This window comes from Anas acuta, chromosome 23 (assembly GCF_963932015.1).
Source record: "Anas acuta chromosome 23, bAnaAcu1.1, whole genome shotgun sequence".
NCBI classification, from domain to species: domain Eukaryota; kingdom Metazoa; phylum Chordata; class Aves; order Anseriformes; family Anatidae; genus Anas; species Anas acuta.
The window spans coordinates 224,972-245,486 of NC_089001.1; the positions used below are offsets into that span (position 1 = coordinate 224,972).

The window sequence follows — 20,515 nt, forward strand, 5'->3', positions numbered from 1 at the left end:
GTCAGGCTAAGTCTGCTCCAGCAAGCTCTGCCACTTCTGCTATTTTTTTTTTTCCTCTTTTTTTTTTTTCAAAAGCCATCAGGCAGGACCCCAAGCTCATGTCCTGTGTCCTGCTTTCCAGCTCCGCTGAGTAAGCAGGATGGGCTGAACGTTTGTGCAGGCATCTTTCTGAACCAGCAGACCGAACCATGGCGTGGTTAATGTTGGATTTCCCATGCCAGGATAATTACGAGTGAAGCTGTGATCAGATTGTGACTTTGATGGGCCGTAAAAGCATAAACTCTGGCATTGCTGAGATAATATGGAATGAGGTCTTAAAACCTGCTGCATGGGCAGAAATCGGGAAGCTTAGTGAAACAGCAGGTAATCCCATAAATGGATCAGTTTGTTTACCTTCCATGTGCCACTCCAGCCCTGCCCAAAGGGATTTCAGTGTCACCAAGGCTCCTGCTAGCCATGGGGGTGCTAGGGGGTGGGGTGAAAAGGAAGAAGTTGTGAATCTGCTCATTTCTGTTTAGCTGCATGTGCCAGACAGGTCCCAACACTGAACAGCATCCTGAATTTCTTCCCCTTGTGGCAGCACTCACAGCTCTGTGGGGCTACGACATGCTGCAAGGATGATGCTCTTTGATATTAGGTCCTGCAGGTTCTGAGACAAGTCATTTTGAGGGGTACAGGGCCCTGTACAGAAATGGAGAGTGGTGCATTAGAAATGCCCATGCAGCTCCTAGGCAATGGAAGAAAGGGGCTGTACAACAGGGTGACCCTTCCTACTCCATGGGTTATTTCAAATGAGCCATGCTGGGTGTGCAAAGGAGGCAGGCTCCTTTCCATGAAATCTGTCCCAGTTGTTTCTTGTGATAGATTGCAGTTTAATAGGAAGTAGCACCGGTTTTCTGCTTTCTAGATATCTGGAGGGGAAAAAAACACAGGTCCTAAACAGCATTTAGGACCCTAAATGCTGTGAGTGACCCTGTTCTGGCAGTGTTGTTGCTGCCTGCCTGCTCGTCCTGTCCTGGCACAGAGTGAGCTGCGCCACAGTGTGCGGTGATGTCAAGTCCGTGCTCAGCAGGCTTCAGGGATGAGACCATTCCTTTGTTTTCAAAGGCAAAAGACAGTGAGATCTGCGAAGGGAGAGAGTAAAGTAAGAGCTATGCAACGTCCCCCTGAAAAGGCAATGATGTGCAAACATTTTGTTTTCTTTTCCATTTTCAGCAACAGCTACAGGCATATGTGGCCTGGGTGAATTCCCAGCTGAAGAAGAAGCCAACAATAAAGCCAGTCCAGGACTTGAGACAAGATCTCAGAGATGGAGTCATCCTTGCCTCACTTATTGAGATTGTAGGTCAGTAATGCCATATGGCACTGTTTTTCATCGTGCAGTTTTAGATCTTGTGTAAAAAGCTGGCCTTGGCTCCGACATCTGTCAGGCAGACTGGCGGACGTTAATGAGCGTCAGAGCTTGGGGGAGGGCTCATGTTAAAAGAAAACAATCATAAAGCAAATCATAAAGGCAATTCTATTGGGTCCATATGTGTTAGCAGTCAGTTACAACACAGCCACATTGCAGACCTTTTGAACTGTGTATGTGGTCTCTAAGGTAACCTGTGGCAGAGACGCCAGAACTGATCAGAGACCGTGTTAACCCCCACAAGGCTGGAATGGAGTCATGAAAGGATTTGCCATGTCGAGGAATGGTGTCAGTGCATGGCATTTATGGAAGAGTGAGCTGCTTGCTGAGATACTGATATTTATAAGAAGAGAGAGCAGCAGCAGCTCTGGGGGATAATGCTGTCTGTTTCTCAGCAAAAGAGTCTAATATTTCCACACAGAAGGTCACAGTAACTCAGGAGTAATCATAAAATAATGAAGTATGCATAAAAATGTCCCTTTTCAGACAATATACTGCAAGGTCTGCCTCCAATATAGTTATTCCTAGTATTGAGTATCTTAAGCAGGACAAGAAATCATGCATGTCTCCTCACAGTCTGACAAGACATAAAGTTGACCCCCACAGCTACAGCAGTTCCTGAGGCAGCACTAAGCACTATCCCCTCTAATAAATTTCTTTTCACTTCTTTAGCTGGTGAGAAGTTGAATGGCGTCCAGGTCAACCCTACCAGCCAGCAGGAGATGAGGGAAAACGTGGAGAAAGTCTTACAGTTCGTGGCGTCAAAAAAGATCCGCATGCATCAGACATCAGCAAAAGGTACTTGCCCCTGGCAGTTAACATATATGATTCAACCTGTTGAACACCCAGTTCTATTTTTGCCTCATATCAAACAGAAACAGATAATGTGTTGTTTTGTGGGGAGGTTGTTTTTTCCCCTCCCTCCCCTGTGGCTTAGTAACAGGTTCTGGGTTGCGTGATACTGTATTCTCGACTGGTTTTTGTTCTTGTGCACTGTGCTGCTACCAAAATGCCTTTTCCTCTTTCATTGAGCAATGAGAAGACCAAGTGATGGTGTAACGGGGGATACAAACTTAAAATCTCTAATTTAAAGGACATGTAAACCTGTTAATGTGGAGTGAGCCACAGGAAAAATATTTCTGGTCTGCTGGCAACCTCTGATGCTCTTTCCAATCGCCTGCAAATAGGGAGAAAACCCAATATGCAAAATCACATGTTTATGGCATAGTTTAATCATGTATCACAGGGATTGGGGGGGGGGGGGGGGATTTGAGGTAGAAAAGTGACCCTGATCCTGTTCTGACAGGATCCTGGGAGGAGACACTGTGGCCCTTCAGATGAGAGAGGAAGGTGGGAAAATACTGAGACAGGCTGTATGGAGTGCATCACCCTTGTTAGCAGAAGAATACAAGCTCTTGGTTTAGAGGTTTTGGGAAATGCCTTGTGTGAGATAATTAAAACTGATTAGGTAACATTTGGAAGGTGCTACAAACAGTTTAAGGTACCCTGTTACTAAAGAAATAGGGTACCTTATTCTCTGGTTCCCCAGTCTTTAGTTTTAAAAAAGAACTGCAAATCCGTGTGCTAATTGGAGTGGCTGCCAATACAATGGTTGCCTTCAGTCACTGCTGTAGACATCCATGGAGCTTTTGGCAATTATAGTATGCTGTCATTTAACTGGACTATTAGCTGGAAATGGCCGCAGAGGGAAGGCTCAACAAGCAATGAAACTTGGAATCGGTTGGTGGCAGTTGGTTTGCTGCTCTGTGCAAAACGAGCAGAGCTAAGTATGAGTGCTATAACAGTCCTTTTTGCATAGTCCTTATTTACTGGCACGGTCCTGCTGGGTTTAATTACATTCATGCTCGTTGGTCAGAAGCAGCTCTGGTGGGACTTGACGTTAACATTACCCTCCTTGATTTTATTTGCCTCTTGCAGATATTGTCGATGGGAACTTGAAATCTATCATGAGGTTGATCCTCGCCTTAGCTGCTCATTTCAAGCCGGGCTCGGGAAGAGCAATGAATCACAGCGCTGCTGGCGTGATGGGGAAGAGCTCGTCAGCGTCGTCTGCCAGCCACAGGCCTCGCTCAGCTGCTGCAGTGGCCCAAGGGGCGGTGGCAGCTCTGGCAGATGTTCGTCAAGATGTCTTGCAATCTGGCCGGGATGTTTTCCGGCACAGACAGAGGTAATGATTTTTTATTCCTGATTATTAGAGGTCAAGTTGTGTTATCAGGCGGACACCATTCCCTTTTAAGTAGATGTCTCTTTATCCCAACAGTTCTTGATGTAAGGTATTCCTATTCAGTGAACATGTAGAGAAAAATCACTTCTGCCTCACTGAAACCTAGATTGGTGGTGTCCTAACAAAAGGGACGACTGATCTATGCTGGATGCCTCATAATTAAAACTGCAGGCATCCCAGGTCCTCTATGGATTTTACGGCAAACTGTTGGACCTGCGTTAGTTCACAGAAAAAGAACAGTTCTTTTTGGCTAAGCCAGAGGGAGCTCTGCTGCCTCGTTTATCCTAATTCATACTGAGGATAGTGCCCTCTTGGTGTTGTTTACTTGCAGACATTCCCATTTTGAGTGAAACAAAATGAACGCCTTAACTACAGGTGCTACTTACAGCTCTGGGAGCAGTTATTGCCAGAATTGTGGTGTTGGTCCTGTTGTACAAAGTGGTTTTCTGTGTTGCTGCTCACCCCTATGTTCCACTTACTGCTGTGTAGGCAGATGCAGTGTTGTGTGCTGTTAATCAGCTGATGCATTCTTCCATGGAAGTGGAGGAGTTGTGGTGATAATGAGGGGAAATGATCCACGTACAGAAGGAATGTGTAATTCTGTAAAGCACATTTAACACTTGCAAAAGGTGCTATGTGGATTATAATAGTAATGACAGTTAAATGGAAGCCAGATGGCTGTCTTGAGGGTTTCATTTACACAGCTGAAGGTCATTTGCCCGTCTTAGATTGGCTCAAGGGACTACCCATGAAGTAATTTGAAAATGAGGCCGAAATGGTATATTTTGTTGATAAATTAAATATTAAAGGTTTCTCTTGCAAATTCATCAGGTCAGGAGATCTTCAGCAAAGCCAGTCCTCATTCTGTGTGCAGATTCTGTTATTTTCCTTGCCTTCACAGAGCTTTTCTGTTTCTCTAGTCACAGAAAGTGACTACAAGGGGACATTGTGGTTGCTTGCATTTCCCTCACACCAAGAAGATGAGATGAAGCTCCCTAATGGGAGAACTTTCTTAATGGGAAGCTTTCTAGTGGTTCCCCCCTTCCTGCCTTCCATTCATTAGCTTTCCTCCCCTCCTCCTTGGAGACCAGAAGCATTCCTGCTCCTTCTTCATGAGGCTTCACTCATTTTGTGATATTTATCTCCAGAAACAGTAGCATGGACGAAGAGATTGAAAACCCCTACTGGAGTGTCCGGGCACTGGTGCAGCAGTACGAAGGGCAGCAGAACATTGCCTTGGAGTCCCACTCCTCCAGGTAAGGAACTTCATTGCCCAGATTTGTCCTGTTGTGTTCCTTTGTCTGGCATTCCTTAAAATGCCCTTTGTCATTGTGATCTGATTAGCTCTCAAAGAAAAGAGGATTCCCAGTGTAGAGTCTCCTGTCTGATCAGGAGAATGAAACCCTGGGAACCAGCATGGAGAAGTGGTTTACTGTCATTTTTTCCATAGATGACATTGGTCTCATCCATGATGCGATCACATAGATAAGAGCTAGGAACTTCCGAGTTACAGTTGCTCCAAGTGTCCCTCCCGGAGATCAGGGGAATAGGATCCGGAAACACACATCTAAAGGTGACAGGTACATGGAGGTGACAGGCATGTGGATTTGAATAGTAGTTACAGGAATACACCAGTCTTTAGTCGAAGCCTACAGTCTTGAGGAGATTTGCAGCTGTGTCTTCATTGCCATCGTGCCGTCATCCATCACCTTTAATTGTCTCTAGATTTACAGGTATCTCACTTAGCCTTCTATCCCCCAGACTTTCACATTAAATTATGTAACTGAAAAATCTCCTGCATGCTGTTGTGAAGTCCCAAAAGTCAGAGCTCACTACAGTTTATGTGAGAGTTGGCTTTGCCCTTTAAAGTAGGACTTGGATCCTGAGAAGTATGTGGTCTGCGTTATAAACAGTCTGCAGCCTTGACTGCGATTCTTGACTGCCCAAGTTAAGCAAGGTCAGGCTGGGGTAAGCGGAGGGTTTCTAAAAAATAGGACCTGTAGAACCCAGGATTGGCTAGAATGGCAGGGTATAATGTATTTCCAATATGAGACAGTATAACTTGCAATGAGAACCTGGGCAGTGTGTGCCAGTCACAACACGTTACAGTGGTGCCTTACAGGCTCTTCTCACTCCCTTTTGCTTTGGGGCAGAAATGAAAACTCTTGTCCCTATTTACTTGAGCAGTGAGAGGAGAAGGAGGACATGTGGCTATGTTGTTTTATTTTCATGGATATAGGAGAGAGTGTAGCTGAAGGGACAGCAGAATAAAAACTGTACTGTGGCGTAGCAGCTGATTTACTGTGGGTATATTCTGAGTAAAAGACAGCCTTTCCCTTTTTCCCCGGAGAACTAGAGACTAGCTTGCAAACAAAAGACTGTATGACTGAACATATTTGCTCTCCCTCTGGGTATGATGCTTTGCTCCATTTAAGCTCTTCTGGAACACACGTAGAGCTGCATGGGCATGGCTGCAGATCTTCGATTCGGTTTCTTAACCCCAATGTAAGTACCAGCTCTCATCCATTGCCTCCTTGTCCTGCCTGGGCCATCCCCCGAAAGTGCCTCAACGGGGCGCTTTTATTTTCCCTTCTTGTGCAGGAGCGAGGAGGTTGATTTTCTTGGGGCAGATTGGCCCTGATAGTTTCTCAGCAAGCAGGATTTCTCCACAAGATTTCTTGGGCCACTTTTGATGCTCCCATAGTGCAAGGAGGCCTCTGTGTACCTAAGCATTAGTGTCACTTAGTTCAACAGATTAGATGGAAGGAAAAAAAAAAGAGTAGTTTGTACTTGTGCTCAAAATTTGCTTTATCAGTGTGAGGTCTGCTTTAAATACAGACATAAACATTTGGATGGGTGTGGAAACTCCGTGTGAGCCAGTACTGGACCGCTGCCTCCACATGATGTCAGTAGAGAGTGGACTTGGAAGCTGTCATTCGAGGGAGGATGGAAAAATTCTGGTCCTGGCCACACAGTTTCATGGCTGATGAATGTCACAGGACTTTGACGTTGATTCTTGAACTGTGATCTCAGTAGGACAGTGAGTGACACCTGCTGCCTCCCTCCTCTCCTTGTTCGGGTTAAGGTAGCCTATTTTACAGGTACTTTCCTACCGTATCAGGTATTGTTGGACAACAGTTGTTTATCTGTTTGTGACTCCATTTTGCTGGTGAATGAAACTTTATGTGCACATCATACATTGCTCTGATTTTTCTCATACAATGCCATGAGTTCTCTTGCCATATGGTAATGGTGATACTATCCCTGATAGGGCAATAACACTGTAAGATCCTTAATGTAATAATTAACTTCCACAATTTTCTATTTAACGTGAATTCAGAACATGTTCCACAATGTAGTTGAAAAATCTACAGTGAGTTATCTTGATTTCTCTTTTTCAATAAGAATTCTTCTATTTTTTAGTCTGTTTCTCCTTGGAACTTATAAAAACAGTTTTGTTTTCCAGGGTAAAATAGCACATCTCCACGTTGGAGCACGGTTCATATTGTAGGTGTTCCAGATGTGAGTTGATGTGGGTGGATAGAGGCCCAGGGCCGAAATAGTGAGGGCTGAAGTGCTTGGCAAAGCTTTACTGTGCTCTCATTCTAGAAAAGCTATGTGGGGCTCGGGAATAAGTAAGGAAAAAAGCAGACAAACAGTCTTTATGTTGGTTAATTTCATTGATGGGAGCTGCTTTTTATCTGGAATTATGGATCTTGAAAGCCCAAGATCGTTTTTGATCCACTCTGTGCGCATACAGATCGGGAGCAAAAGGGAGCCCCGAGCCTTTGCAGCCTGCCTGGTATTTTTCCTCTCCTAGAGCTCTGCTAATCCTGTGCTATGGGGATGCACAGCCAGCCACTGTGAGCTCAACAGGAAATGATCAGAGATTGCATCAAGCTGGAGCTAAAACAATTTTAATTAAAGCTGGGAATATGCAGTGAGACATAATTAAATTTTAATCGCAATATCTCGAGAGTGGGAATATTCCCCATCCAGCGTGTGGATTTGCTACCTTGGGGATGTGGGTTGGAAACAGCATTGTCTCTAGCAGCAGCAAGGCCCAGGAGAGAGACTGGGAGGGATGCAGAAGGTGCTGATTCTGTCCTCAAAGGGTGAGACCATAGCTTTGAGGGCTGGGGTAATGATACTGTTTGTTTTTTTTTTTTTCTTTTTTTTTTTTTGTTTGCTTGTTTTTTGTTTTTTTTGCATGCAGGGCTCAGCTGGGGAACAGCTCCAGGCTGCCAGGCAGGAGAACTTTTTCTGTAGCCTCCAGTCAGAGCACTTGCGTGTGAGCAAGGAGAGAACAGATTGGGGCTTTTGTGGTGAAAAAGCATCCGATGCTGTTAACCAGAAGCACAGCAATTGCAAACACAGAGGTTGACTGCTGAATTGCGGGAGGAATTGCCAAGTGGGGAAGGATCTATTTATACTGAGCCTTATGAAATCAGGAATATGTTGTCCTGTTACAGGGCACCAGGCACTGCCTGGTGCTCAGAAATAAGGCTCAACAGAAGCAATATTCTGTATTTTGCTTTGGCTCCTTGGTGCTCACAAGGACTGGGCTTGCTCTTAGCTTCGGCCGGTGATCTGCTAACAGAAACTGGGAGCAACCCGACCTCCGGCTCCTGGGGCTGTCCTCTGCAGACACCAGGCTTGGCGATGAAAACAAGATGTTTTTTCTCTTCCCTTATAACCAGGAATGTGCTAGCTTAGCTGTGAGCCACAGAAAGAAGCCCCTGCTCTGTGGCAGCAGCAGCTACCCCTCCATCTCATGGTGCTGCTGCTGGATCCGTCCCAGGGCAGCATGTCCGGCCTGGCACCGGCTCGTTTCTGCAGTAACACTTCGGAGAGCTCACAGCCTGAAGAGCAGATTTCCAGGGATAGCAGCTCTAATCAGCAAAGGCAATAGAAATGATTCATGGAAAATTTTCCCAAATCAGCCTGATTCCCAGGCCAGCGAGCCCCTCACGCATCCCTCCTCCTTCTCTCCTCCCCTTCCACCAGCTTTCCTTCCCTCCCCCACTCCGAGCCAGGCTGCTCGGAGAAAAGGCACAGCCTGTGTGACAGCAGGAGGGAGAGGGAGCTGGAGATAGCAGCAAGAAGAAGCCGTGCACAGGGCTGAGAAGTGCTGCATGTCGTCTTCCGAGGCAGCATCCGAGCCTGGAAGAGCAGGGAACCTACTGCTTGCAGCGTCTCTCGACGCTTGGTTGGCATCTGCAGCAGGTGCTGGGAATCTGAAGAGGGCAGAATGGGCTGAGAAATGCCACCGGCAATCCAGATCAGTCCGGGTGATGCAAACAACTGGGTGTGCGGCTGACCAAAATGCAGCAGCAAGAGACAAATAACCCGAGAGGAAAATCAGCAAAAGCAAAACCCGGGCTGCAGAATTCCCCTGGCTCTGGAAGCAAATCTGTGCACAGGGACTGCTGATCTGCCATCAGGTGGCTTCTTGCAAAGACCCTGAGTTTTTTTCGGCTGTGAATCTTTTCAAGCTAACGTGAAGAGGTCTGCCTGGCAAATATTCCTCCGGTAGTTTGACAGGAGCTGGCATCTTCTGCGCTGAATTTCTGAGCTGGTGGAGGGACGAGGCATGTCTGTAGCCAGCATCCTGAGGCTCCCCAGGAAACGGATCCTGTGAGGCGAAAGGTTAAAGTGGGATCATGGGAGGGAAACAAGTCAAATGGTGAGCGATTGTTGCCATTGTCATTTGAAACAGCAGGGGTGGGGTGTTTATTAAAATTATGGGAGTTGGAGCTCATCATTGGGGCTGTTTCCCTAAAGCTTTGACTCTGCAGGCACTGACAGCTCTGGGACTCGGCTGAGCAAGGATATATGGGTTAAGAAGCCAAACAGTGGTAAAAGGAATAAAGTGGAACAGTTTGCATCATAAAACTTAAATAGCTTTAATTTCCCAGCACTTATTTCTGCATGTTCTAATCATGAATTGTGATGTACTTTAAAGAGAAAATCACACGAGTGGATATTTCATCCTCGGACGGGCTTGGTGACTGATACAAAAAGCGTAGCAATGTTTTCAGCTTTAACTCACTGATGGGATAATGAGTGGGGCAACCTGACCTCTGGCACTGCTTCATCGGGCACCCGAGTGCATTTCAGTGGCACTTTAACTGTGTCACTCAGTGGCAAGCAGGAGCAAGCGGCTGGTTGCAAGTGGCATGTACAACGTGTGTCTAGTGAAGGAGTGCTGTAATGGAGTTAGTCTTCCTGAAGGTAAATCTTTGAGCAAAGCCAGGCGACTTGGAGGCCTTTAATGATCACACACACCCTACTTCAGCAGGACAGGACAGGTACTGTGACTGTTACAGATCCCCATTAGAAGGTGGTCATTCTTGCACTTAGTAAGTTGTCTTCATCTCTTCCTCCTTTTAACGTGATGAATGTCCATTCAGTTTGGACCTCTTAAACTAGATGGTTTGAAGCTCTGTAACATAAATGAGAACTCAGCTAGCACTGCCTGTGGGAGTGGACTAGACAGAGCTGCAAGCAAGTAGTTTTCATCTCGATTGCAAGGCTTTTCAGATTCTGGGAGAGCTGCAGAGTATGCAGCAGCAGTGCTGGGAAGATGTGGAGGGCAAGCTGCTGAAACTTCTTATTTTTCTGAACCTATTCTGTTATTTTTCCACATTGTTTCCTTTTTGTTTTCTGCCCTTTGTTTCTGTGTTGTGGAGAATGAAAACTTAACTCCTGCTCACACTAGCAAGGATTAGTTCCTGAGACTTTGGAGGTATGTTGAATGGGTCAGTGAGCTTCAGCCACCTTGTCTTGTTGTCTGGGTGATGTGCGTAAGAAGAATTTCAGAAAAAAAAAGGTTGTGTTTGGACCTCACAGTCAGCTGAGATGACTCCACTGAAAATATTTGGGTACTTTAAACAACTTTTAACCTAAGAACACAAATGAGTGTTATCTGACTAGAAAATCCAAGAACAAAATATTTTTAAGTTTGTTCTCTGATTGCAGGGGTGCTTTTGAAACCCAGGGGTGAGATGTGAAGAAAGCAGGGTGGCTTTTTGTTTAGCTTCCAACATGCATAGAAGGCTTGCAGCAAATTGTTTCTGAGCAGACCTTAAAGTGTGGTCTCATCCCTGCGTGAGTGTTTGTAAGTTCTGTGGAAGCAGCAAACTTTCTGTTAAGGAAAATGAAGAGACACATTGGGTTGCTTAACAGCCTGCTGTCACACTGATGTAGAGTGATTGAAAAGTTAGATGCCAAGTTTGGTTTCTTACTGGCTTCCCTGGTATGCAGATAATTCTGACAACAAGACTTCCTGCATATTTACTTTAATCTTAGATAAGGGTAATGTTGATCAGCACTCTGAGATAACTTTCTCATTTCCTTTGCAGTCTCGCATCACCCAGTCCTATCCATAGCACAAAGAGCGAATCCACTGTAACCCCGTCAGAGGAGAAAGCAGGATATGCGATTATCCACACTGAAGAAACAGAAAGTAAAACAGGTAGCTTGCTGAAAATGCTTCACAGCTCACGCTATTATTGGGTTTTGATTGCATCACAAACTTGCTGGGAAGTTCCCCAGAGACTGAAATGAACGTGGAGAATAGGTTGCTGGGTATTGCTTTGTAAACCTTAATCTCAAAACTGTGAGCACTGCAGTGATGCCATATCTGGCAACAGTTGTACAGTCAATGTCTGTGAGGCTTGCTAGCTAATGCTTGGAAAACAAAAAAGTTCTGGAGAAGGATTAGGGGGCATGTTTAACTTTCACGGTAGGGTGATGCTTTCATCACAGCATCATTTGGCTGTATTGAGAGGAGGAAAAAAATACTCTCAAATCCCCTTAAAGACACAGTCCATGGAAAACTGTAAAGCCCATAATGCAGAACTTCACTTTGTGTAAGGGTCTGTGTGTACAGTGTGTCTGTACATAGGCTGAGTGACTCTTCGCAAGGAATTGAACTATTGAAGTATTGTTGTGGCTTTTGCATTGAACTCAACGTTGTGTTGCCACAAATGCCCTCTGATACGGTCAGTTTGCATTTGAAATTTTCATACAGATTGAAGGAAGTCTTTTTGAAGAAGTTCCTGAAATGTTTTTTTTTTTTTTTTTTTTCTTTTCAGGGACATAGCCTAATAATAGCCCTTCCTGGTTAGCTTCCATCCCAAGAGCAAACAACAGAAGCTCTCCTAGGAAATGCTTTGCTACCTCAGACAGTATAGCCTACCTCAGTGCTCCTTTGAAAGTATTTGATGACCACCTCAGCAGGTGGGGTAGCTGGCAGGCTGGGGCTCTTCCTTGTATTTTTAGCAGCAGCACTGTGTCTGCTTGCTGCTCCTGCAGCAGGGTACTGCAGCTGCATATCTGTGGATGCACAGCACTGGCCAGTTTCATCTTTCATCAACAAGGTAGCAGGTATTCCTGTGACTAGTCCTCATCAAAACTCATCAGATCCAGCAAGTTAATGAAGAGGGAGGATGCCAATCATCTTTGATTTATGTGTGCTCAGGAAAGTTTCCTTTGTGTGAAGAATGAGGCATAAATAGCAGCTAGAAGACATGCTAGTTTGGCAGTGATTGACATTGTGGACAGCAGGCAATTACTGTGTTGTGCAAGTCTCTTTTGGATCACTGTCTGTCATGACCACATTCAGTTTGTTTCTCTTCCAGAAGAGACAGAATCTCACTTCCAGCCTGACTGGCAAGCAGGGAACCCTGTGTCACATTTGGAGAATTCATGGGAGGAGCAGCTTTTGGAACAACAGGACCATTTGGAAAAGGAAATGGAGGAAGCAAAGAAGATGATATCAGGTTTGCAGGTAAGAGATTTTCTTTTCAGCCAGATTTCCCCTACATACTTTTTTTTTTTTTTTTTTTTTTTTCCCTACCAAATCTATCTGGCAGATAGGTTATCTTGCAGCTGAGACACTGGCCTGGAACTTGACAGCTGAGTGAGAGTTCTGGCCCAGTAAGGTCTCCTGCAGTGACTGTGCAGAAGTCAGTTAGTGGGGACAGTGGCTCTTCCCTGTCTTGCCCTGTGGGATGACTTCCCTGGGAACAAGGGAGTATTTGATAGTGCTTTGTCATAAGCACCTAATACACACTCTAATATCTTCCTTACCTGCAATATTTAGGAGGTTCCCCATCATTATATACCATGCTTAATCAAGAGAAACTAGATTGGGAGGAAGCATGGCTGCAATTTCCCCAGTGCCTGCATATTTACCAGTGTTTCAAAGAATCTAACATCAGTTTGTGCAATTCAGACACAGCCTTTTCTGTTGGTTTTAGTTCAGGTTTCTCCAAAACTGTGTTGATGTAATTTGAGGCTCATATTTGGTGGGGAGGGAAAAAGAGGGCTGCAGAAAGAGAGAGAAAGCTATGGAGACTAAAGGCCAATGGTCTTGACTAGTGGTATTTAGGTAGATTTTAAGGGCACACCAAATGCAGGTAAGAAAGGAACGCCTGCGGAAAAGCCAGAACAAAGCCTGTGTTTAGAAGTTGATTATTATCAGCTTGTCTTTCAGTTGGAGTCCAGGTTGTAGCTGGGTTTGCTGGCCTGGTGCCCTGTCCTGTGATGCTATGCTAAGCCCTGAGTGCGCTATCACCCTACTAAGCACATATGTTACTGTGCAAAACGATAAAGATGCAGCAGTATTTTCCCATGGGCTGGGGCTCCCATTCTTCCCCAGGACACTTAGCAGCCTGTGGGTTTTGTTAGCAGCCTGGAAGAATAGAGCAGTCATTCTGTGATTTGTGATCGGAAGTAATGCAGGGAGACAAGGAATGTTGGGAAATCAATCAAGTTCACAGAGCTGATCAGGGGTCACGCAGGCTTGCATCAGTCTTTCAGTTAGCTGAGCTGAACTATAATATTTGGCACGTTTTCCTCCCAGGATCATTTATTTGTGGGACCTTTTTCTCACTGCCCTGTTCAGTCCCTCCTTGACCAAGTGACCCTCAGCCCAACGCATTTGTGTGAGTTTGTGTGACTCTGCATGGGGAGTAGAGCCTCTGATCCATATGGTAAAGACCCTGAACTCTCTCAGGAATATTCCTTTCTGTTTGTGCTGGGAACCATACTGGCTTTCAATTGTAAATATTTATGTGCCAGTAAACAAAGCAGAGATTGTGTGAGAAGCATAGGCAGCCGGGAGGGTGCTTTCCCCGTGGACAATGGGAAGGAGACAAAAGGCTCCAAAAGAAAATAGATGCTTGGTGCACTGGTAAAATCCGCTCACATTATGTGCCCACTGGGAGCAGGGAGAGAGAGCTTGGGAAGGACTGGCATGTCCTGCTCCTCCACCCTAGCCCCACCTTTCAGGACTGAGGGCGAGCAGCTGGCATTGCTGCCCCCTGATTCTGTGGGAGCAGGAAGATGCAGCTGTTATTGCAAGCCAAGAAATTGGATTTGATTAATTGATCTTTTTTTTTTTTTTTTTCCCCCTTCTTGCTCAGTATTTCACAGCCACCAGTTCACAAGAGTTTGATTGAAATATCAGGGACCTGATGTATGTCTGCCGCATAAGGAGCTAAAACCATGACAGTTTTTTCTGTTCCTGTCTGATTCCTGCTTGAATATCCTGCTTGGCAGGCTTTGGGATGCCCTCACAGAACAGTTTCCCAATGAGCCTTTGCATTAACTGAATACAGATTGTTGTCTGTCTGCTGTTGGGCAGCAGTTGCAGCTCTTTGATGGGAGATTCTGTCAGCAGGCAGAACGCGACCTGCTGGCCTCGACGTCTTTTGGAGCTGAGCTGGAATATTGCTGCAAGTGGGATATTTTGTCTGTAGCTGTGAAGTTCAAATAGAAATAAAACAGAAAACTAACTGGGGAAAAAAAAAAAGACATTAAATTATTGACTGGTGTAACATCCTGGCAAATACCAAATGTCTTTGAGTCCTGGGAGTTAGAGACAGAAAGGTCAATGTAAATACCACCAGCTAGAGCAAACTGGTACGGCATACCCTGCTGGCTATCTGAGCAGTCATGCCTGTCACACTTCCTACAGTGCAGGATTTTCCCTTTTTCAGGCTGGATGTGGTTTACTGTGGAAATTCTGGCATCTTTCTGCAAACATGGGCTACTTTGGAGCTGCTGAAGGAGTTAAAGGCTGATAGAAACACAGTATTAAGCACAGGGCCTAGCTTAAGATTTTCACTGTGTGGGTGAGGGCTCTTCCCTCACTTGGATGGCACTTCTGGAAGTGTCCTGGTCTTTTCTAGCACAGAACAGCATTAGGCTTCCCTGCACATCATGTTTCTAAGGTCTGTTGTAAATATGTGGTTAGAACTGTGTCTTTCAGCAGGGGACAGACACTTCAGTCTCATTCCAAATCAGAAGCCTCACCATGTAAGCACGGATCAGTCTCTTTGCTATGGACTTCAAATCTGTTATTGCAGTTATTTTCCTTTGAATTGTCTAGAGAGATTTTTTCTTCATCTTCCCAGGCTTTGCTGCTCAATGGATCTTTACCTGAGGATGAGCAGGAAGGATCCTTTGAACTTTGTGAACATGGAGCCTGCCCTGAAGAGCAGCTGGTGAGCACATTGCTATGCTTCCATTTCTCTGATCGAGCAACCTCAGGTAACATTCTGCCACAGACATGTGTTTTGCACAGTAGTAACCATGGTGTTTCGTGTTCAGATCATAATCCGAAGTCGTCTGGACCAGAGTGTGGAAGAAAATCAAGACCTAAAGGTTAGAGGATGGGCAGATGAAGAGAAAAGAGGTTTGGGGTCAGGGGGAGGGGGTGCAGGGGTGAGGTGCATGTTGTGTTAGAGTCCAGCTCTGTTCCCATCTCCTGCTGTGTGGAATCTGTCCCTAAAAACCTGAAACCCAAATTCACTGACCTGGAGAGCACTAAAGGTACTTGGCTAGGAGGTGTTTATTGTATCCACATACCCATTATACCCATATATCCATTAACCACTTATACGGATACAGTGGCTAATAAAAATTTGTGGGGATAGCATCAGAAAAATACCTGCTACTTCCCCAGTTTGCCTCAAGCCGCTGCTAGTAAAGGCAGTTTCTAAGAAAACAAATATTGAAGTATTACCTGAATTTAAATGTACCCTGAAGTAGATTTGCCTGCATGCTCTTGAAGCTGGAGAGATCCAGGTTGTAGTAGCTTCTCAAAATGTTTTTCTCTGGCCAGCTGTTAAATCTCTAGCCATATCTGAATAAAAACAAGTAGCAGATAAATGTAGTAAATAACTTGTCCTGTCAGACCTGCCTTAGTCAAATTTCTGCTGATGCTGGCTCTAGGCCCAGCTCTGATTCTGGGAGCGAAGTACTTGACATTGGCCTGAAGGACATATTTGGGGGATGAAGAATTTTTTTTTTTCTTCTCATGCATTTAATAGCAGGGACTTAGAGCTGCTCAGTTTTTTTTGCCATGTCTGTAACTCATTAAGGGGTCTCAGGGTCTGTCATGCTCTTTGATCTGTGGGAAGAAAAGGGGTGTACTTTTTTCTGAAGCATGTGTCTGGGGAGAGAGAACACTCACTTGAGATGATTTTGAAGGGGTGACAAGATGCCATTTAATCAAATTCTTTTGTATTTACAGAAGGAGCTGTTGAAATGCAAACAAGAAGCTCGAAACCTACAGGGGATAAAGGTGAGGAAAGGCACTCTTTGTGAAGTACAAACAGTAAAGCTATGGGGACTGCTGCAGCCCAGGAGTAGGGCAAGCAGCAAGCATACACATCTGAGAAATCCCAGAGAGGGGAGGGAGCTGTATTAGGCGAGTTTTAGGTGGGCGATCCTATGTCCTGTTTCCTGCAGTTGAGACAGGCACAAGGAGTTAGGTCTTGTGGGTTCTGTCTCTGTAGGATTATGGTCCAAAGTCACCTTTATTTTCTTTTTCACCTAAGCAAAATGTGAGGCATGGGATTCCTGCTTGGTTCTCATGACTGTTTTTCCACTGTCCTGGGGTGTGCACAGTAGGGTTGGCCCAGTGAACTCTTGACAAGAGGCAAAAAAGCTTGGGGGCATCCTTGTCCTCTTCAGCTGCAGCATTTTTCACCTTTTTGGCTTGTTTGTTCAGTTCCTCCCTCTAGAGTTACAAACTCACCATAGTCGACTCCTGAACAGAGGTATTTTTAGAGCTGCCTGTCAGGCTTCTGTGAAGGAAGACAGCAGCACCTCTCCAAGGTAGAGCTCTCAGCTTCTGGGTAATACGAAATGAAAGGTGCAGAATTAGTCCACACTCTGGCCTCTTCAGAGAGGATTTCATTGCACAATTAGGTCATGCTCAGAGCTTAAGTTAACTTGTGTCCCTGGCTGACCTTGGCCTCTTACCCCCCTCTGGATGTTGCAGATGTGTGGCTGGAGACACAAGCTGTAGGCCACTGAAAAGACCCTCGAAGACACTGCTATTTTCTTCCATAAGGGCACGCTGTCAGGACATTCCTGGAGCAGGAAGTTCAGGCAGCAGCACAGAAATCCCTCCGTCAAAGACAGCTAAAATGTTGGTAGGGAAACCACTACTGGGCAAGAGCAAGGCAGAAAGACTCTAGGAGCCTGCTGGGGCAGACATCTGTGTTATCTCCTGCTCTCTCAGGACCTTGGCAACCCTTCAGCACTGTGCATAGCCAACATGTCATGCTACTGCTCTAGGTGACTTCCCATGGAAGGGTTTCTGCATTTGTCTGCACCTTCCTATACAAGCACTTTTCCTATAGATGATGTCTTTTCCTAGGATGCTCTCCAGCAAAGGCTGGCTCAACAGGACGCTTCAGTTCTTCAGCTAAAGCAGGAGCTGCTGAGAGCCAACATGGACAAGGAGGAGTTGCACAACCAGAATGTGAGTCACTGTGCTGCTGAGGTTATTTTGGAAAGAGACTGGGGGCCCTGGAGGCTCCAGCAGCCAGAGGATAAAGTTGGTGGTTGCAGCGTAGTTCCTGGGGTCGTGGGAGATGGAATGACCAGTCAGAGGTCTCTGCACAGTAAACACTGCAGGCTGCTTGCCAGCTGTCCAGCTTGCTGGAGTTCCCTGTTCTTCACTCCCACTTCCTGTCCTCCAAGGCCTTCAGCTGAGACAGGGAGGGGCTTTCCATGGTGTTTTCAGTGCAGTTGGATTGTTCCTTCCTCATCATGCTCCCTGCTTAGCAAGTGGCGCTTTGACAGGTGGAGCTGTGATGCAGTGTCTGCCTAGAGTGGGCAGTGCAAGGAAGGAGCTGCCCTGTTTGTAAGGGTTGCTGTCCTTAAACACCAGCTTCCTCAAACCCTGCAGCTGTTTGGTCTCCTTTTAGCAAGGAGCAAAGAGGTTTGCAGTAACTCCCAAGGAATATGAGACCTCACACCTATCTGTTTTTCTCTGCAGGTTGATCTTCAGAGGAAGGTTGAAGAGAGAAACCGGTTGTTGGCAGAATACAAAGTAATGGAACCTCTCTTCTCTGGGAGCTTTGCTGGGGCAGCATCTGATGGTTCTCCTGTGAACGTGACTGTTGTCTCCCTGGCACTCAGTCACCTCTGAGAGTGGCACTGTGGGTGGTGAAGAAATGGCAGTAGCCATGGATGTTTGTAATGAGGTGGAGGGGTCAGATAGCTTTTGATAGTGGATTCTTCATTGTGTTTTTTTCTGTGATGGCTTGCTGAATGTCTAATGTGTGCACAAGCCTATCAGGTTAGGTTCTGTAATTTGATCACCTACTGATCCCTCAAGAATCTCTTTTCTTTGCATCAGTTGTCTGGCCTCAGTAGTGGATCTTTGTTTGGCAAGGGGACTTCAGGCAACAAAGACCTGACAAACAAGGCTCTGAAACTCTGATCAAACATTTAGCTAAAAGCAGACAGACTGTGTAGGTCAAGCTGTAGAGGAGCCTGGTCCTGGCAGAATACACAATCTTTCCTGCCATAAGGGAGATGACTGTGAGCCTTACTCGCTGTTCCGTTGATTCCTGTGTTACAGAAGGAACTGGGCCAGAAGGATCGGCACTTACAGCAGCATCAAACCAAACTGGATGAAATGCTAAGGCAGCTTTCTGAGGCCAGCTACCAGCAGGTATGGATCAGGTGGGCTGCACCGATGCCCTAAGAGCATCAACTTAGCACAAAAATGAGCCCATAAGGTTAACTTCTGTTCCCTTTTCAGGTGGATTTGGAGCGGGAGCTGGAGCACAAAGAGGCCCTGCTAGCTCACTGCATGAAGAGGGAAGCTGAAGAGGTATGGGAAGCCTTGGTCTACACATCAGACTGTCAGAGTGATGTTTTTGTCTAGCACCCTCTAGCTACCTATCTCCAGAAATCTCCTTCATCCCAGAGAGGCCAGGCTCAACATGGTCTTTTTGTCTCTGCCCTAACCAAGGCAGGCAGACCCTACAAAGCATGCAGCTTATCAAAGATCTCAGCAGTGAGCTCTCTGGCTTAGCTGCTTGTGTCAAAATCCTAGGGGAAGTTTGTGCTCTGGCCCATAGGGCTGCCTGCACACACCTTAGTGAGTGTATTTACCTGGTAGAAGGTGCTGGCCAGAAAGTTTTCACATGGAAAGTTGTCATACCCTCTTGTCCCTTTGAAGATGGCAAACTGGGATCTTTGGTGTACTCCTAACACTAACATTCCTAGCATCACACGCATCTTCCACGAAACAGGTGATGGCATACAGCAGTCACAGTGCTCAGAGCAATGGCTTCCTCCAGACAGCAGGAAAAGGAGCTGCTCCTGCAGCCCACCGAGGGGTAAGTGCACGTAAGGGACATTTTCCCAGCCAGATGTAGGCAAAGGTTCCAGGTATCCTGGAAGCTGTTACCTTTTAAAGTTGTTTTTATTTTTTTATTTTTCCCTTTTATAAAGCCTGTGGCTTTAGATGGGAAGAAAGCAGCCTGGAGATAATCTAATTAATTTGTGTTCTCTTGGCAAGACAAATGACTTGCAGCTTGTTCGTGATGCACTCCGTAGTCTGAGGAACAGTTTCAGTGGCCACGACCCACAGCACCACACTATTGATAGCCTGGAGCAGGGCATCTCCAGCCTGATGGAACGGTTACACCGCATGGAGATGCAGAAGAGGCAAGAGAGAAGGGTAAAAGTTTCCTAGTGTTTGGCTCTTGATTTCTGTCCCTCACACACAACCCAGAGTTTACCAGCAACATGACTCCCAGCTGGGAAGTGACACTGTTCTCACCATTTTGGCTTTACACCCTAGATCCGGGGGAAATCACCAGCAAGCAGAGCAACAAATGAGTGTAGAGATTCCTGGCCTCCAAACTCCAGTAAGTGCCTTTCAGCTCCTGCCCTCCCACTGCTCAATTCATTGCTCAGATTTTTTAGCTGGAGTCTAGGACATAGCATCCCCTTGAAAATCTGGCACGCCAAGCTTATTCCCTTTACCAGAGCTTACTTTCCTATCTTTATTCACTTGCTGTACAGGCTAGACTTCACTGCAGGGGAAAAGGGCCAGAGGCAACCTACAGCTGCTTGTTTGCAAAGCACCGTTACAGTGGGAATCTGTCAGGGCCATTTGGGCAGTGCTGCAGTAGAAGTAATTATGACAAATAATTACCCCTGGGATGAGTGGGAAACATAACGTAATTTCAGCTTCCCTGCTGGTTTGCACCATCTAGTGGACATGTAACTGTACAGTTGCCTCCTCCCCTGCTTCCTGCATCATGTCTGGCTCCTTTCATGTATGCAGAACAGCATAGCCCTCTGTGACACCATGTTCTCTGGCTTCAGCTGCAGCAGCTCCACATTTGCTTTTCACTATGAAGGCTGTTTGTGCGTGTGTTTTTTTTGTTTGTTTGTTTGTTTGTTTTCCCCTGGGGTTGGTTTTAAATGTTGCCTAGAAAGTCTGTGAGGTTGCAGGGGACTCCAGGTACTGGGGAAATTTAGAGGCCACCTTTCAGCTGCATTACAGCATCCAGCAGCAGGTTAGTCTG

General features: G+C 45.9%; 1 protein-coding gene across 6 annotated transcripts in view; it reads left to right on the plus strand.

The window, feature by feature from the left end:
* The window catches only part of DIXDC1 (DIX domain containing 1), a 38,972-nt gene that overhangs the window by 12,763 nt on the left and 5,694 nt on the right, over window positions 1-20,515 (plus strand). For 4 of the 6 annotated variants that reach the window (XM_068659324.1, XM_068659323.1, XM_068659326.1 and 1 more), the window contains 16 exons: window positions 1,216-1,345; window positions 2,084-2,209; window positions 3,350-3,599; window positions 4,805-4,912; window positions 11,021-11,133; window positions 12,302-12,450; window positions 15,083-15,172; window positions 15,279-15,332; window positions 16,204-16,254; window positions 17,338-17,442; window positions 17,962-18,015; window positions 18,550-18,642; window positions 18,733-18,804; window positions 19,229-19,315; window positions 19,498-19,659; window positions 19,783-19,849. In XM_068659324.1, coding sequence (XP_068515425.1) covers window positions 1,216-1,345; window positions 2,084-2,209; window positions 3,350-3,599; window positions 4,805-4,912; window positions 11,021-11,133; window positions 12,302-12,450; window positions 15,083-15,172; window positions 15,279-15,332; window positions 16,204-16,254; window positions 17,338-17,442; window positions 17,962-18,015; window positions 18,550-18,642; window positions 18,733-18,804; window positions 19,229-19,315; window positions 19,498-19,659; window positions 19,783-19,849 — 1,711 coding nt within the window. Of the gene's footprint in view, window positions 1-1,215; window positions 1,346-2,083; window positions 2,210-3,349; window positions 3,600-4,804; window positions 4,913-8,122; window positions 9,343-11,020; window positions 11,134-12,301; window positions 12,451-15,082; window positions 15,173-15,278; window positions 15,333-16,203; window positions 16,255-17,337; window positions 17,443-17,961; window positions 18,016-18,549; window positions 18,643-18,732; window positions 18,805-19,228; window positions 19,316-19,497; window positions 19,660-19,782; window positions 19,850-20,515 lie in introns of those variants that run through there. The other 2 variants (XM_068659325.1, XM_068659328.1) reach the window with 2 other exon arrangements.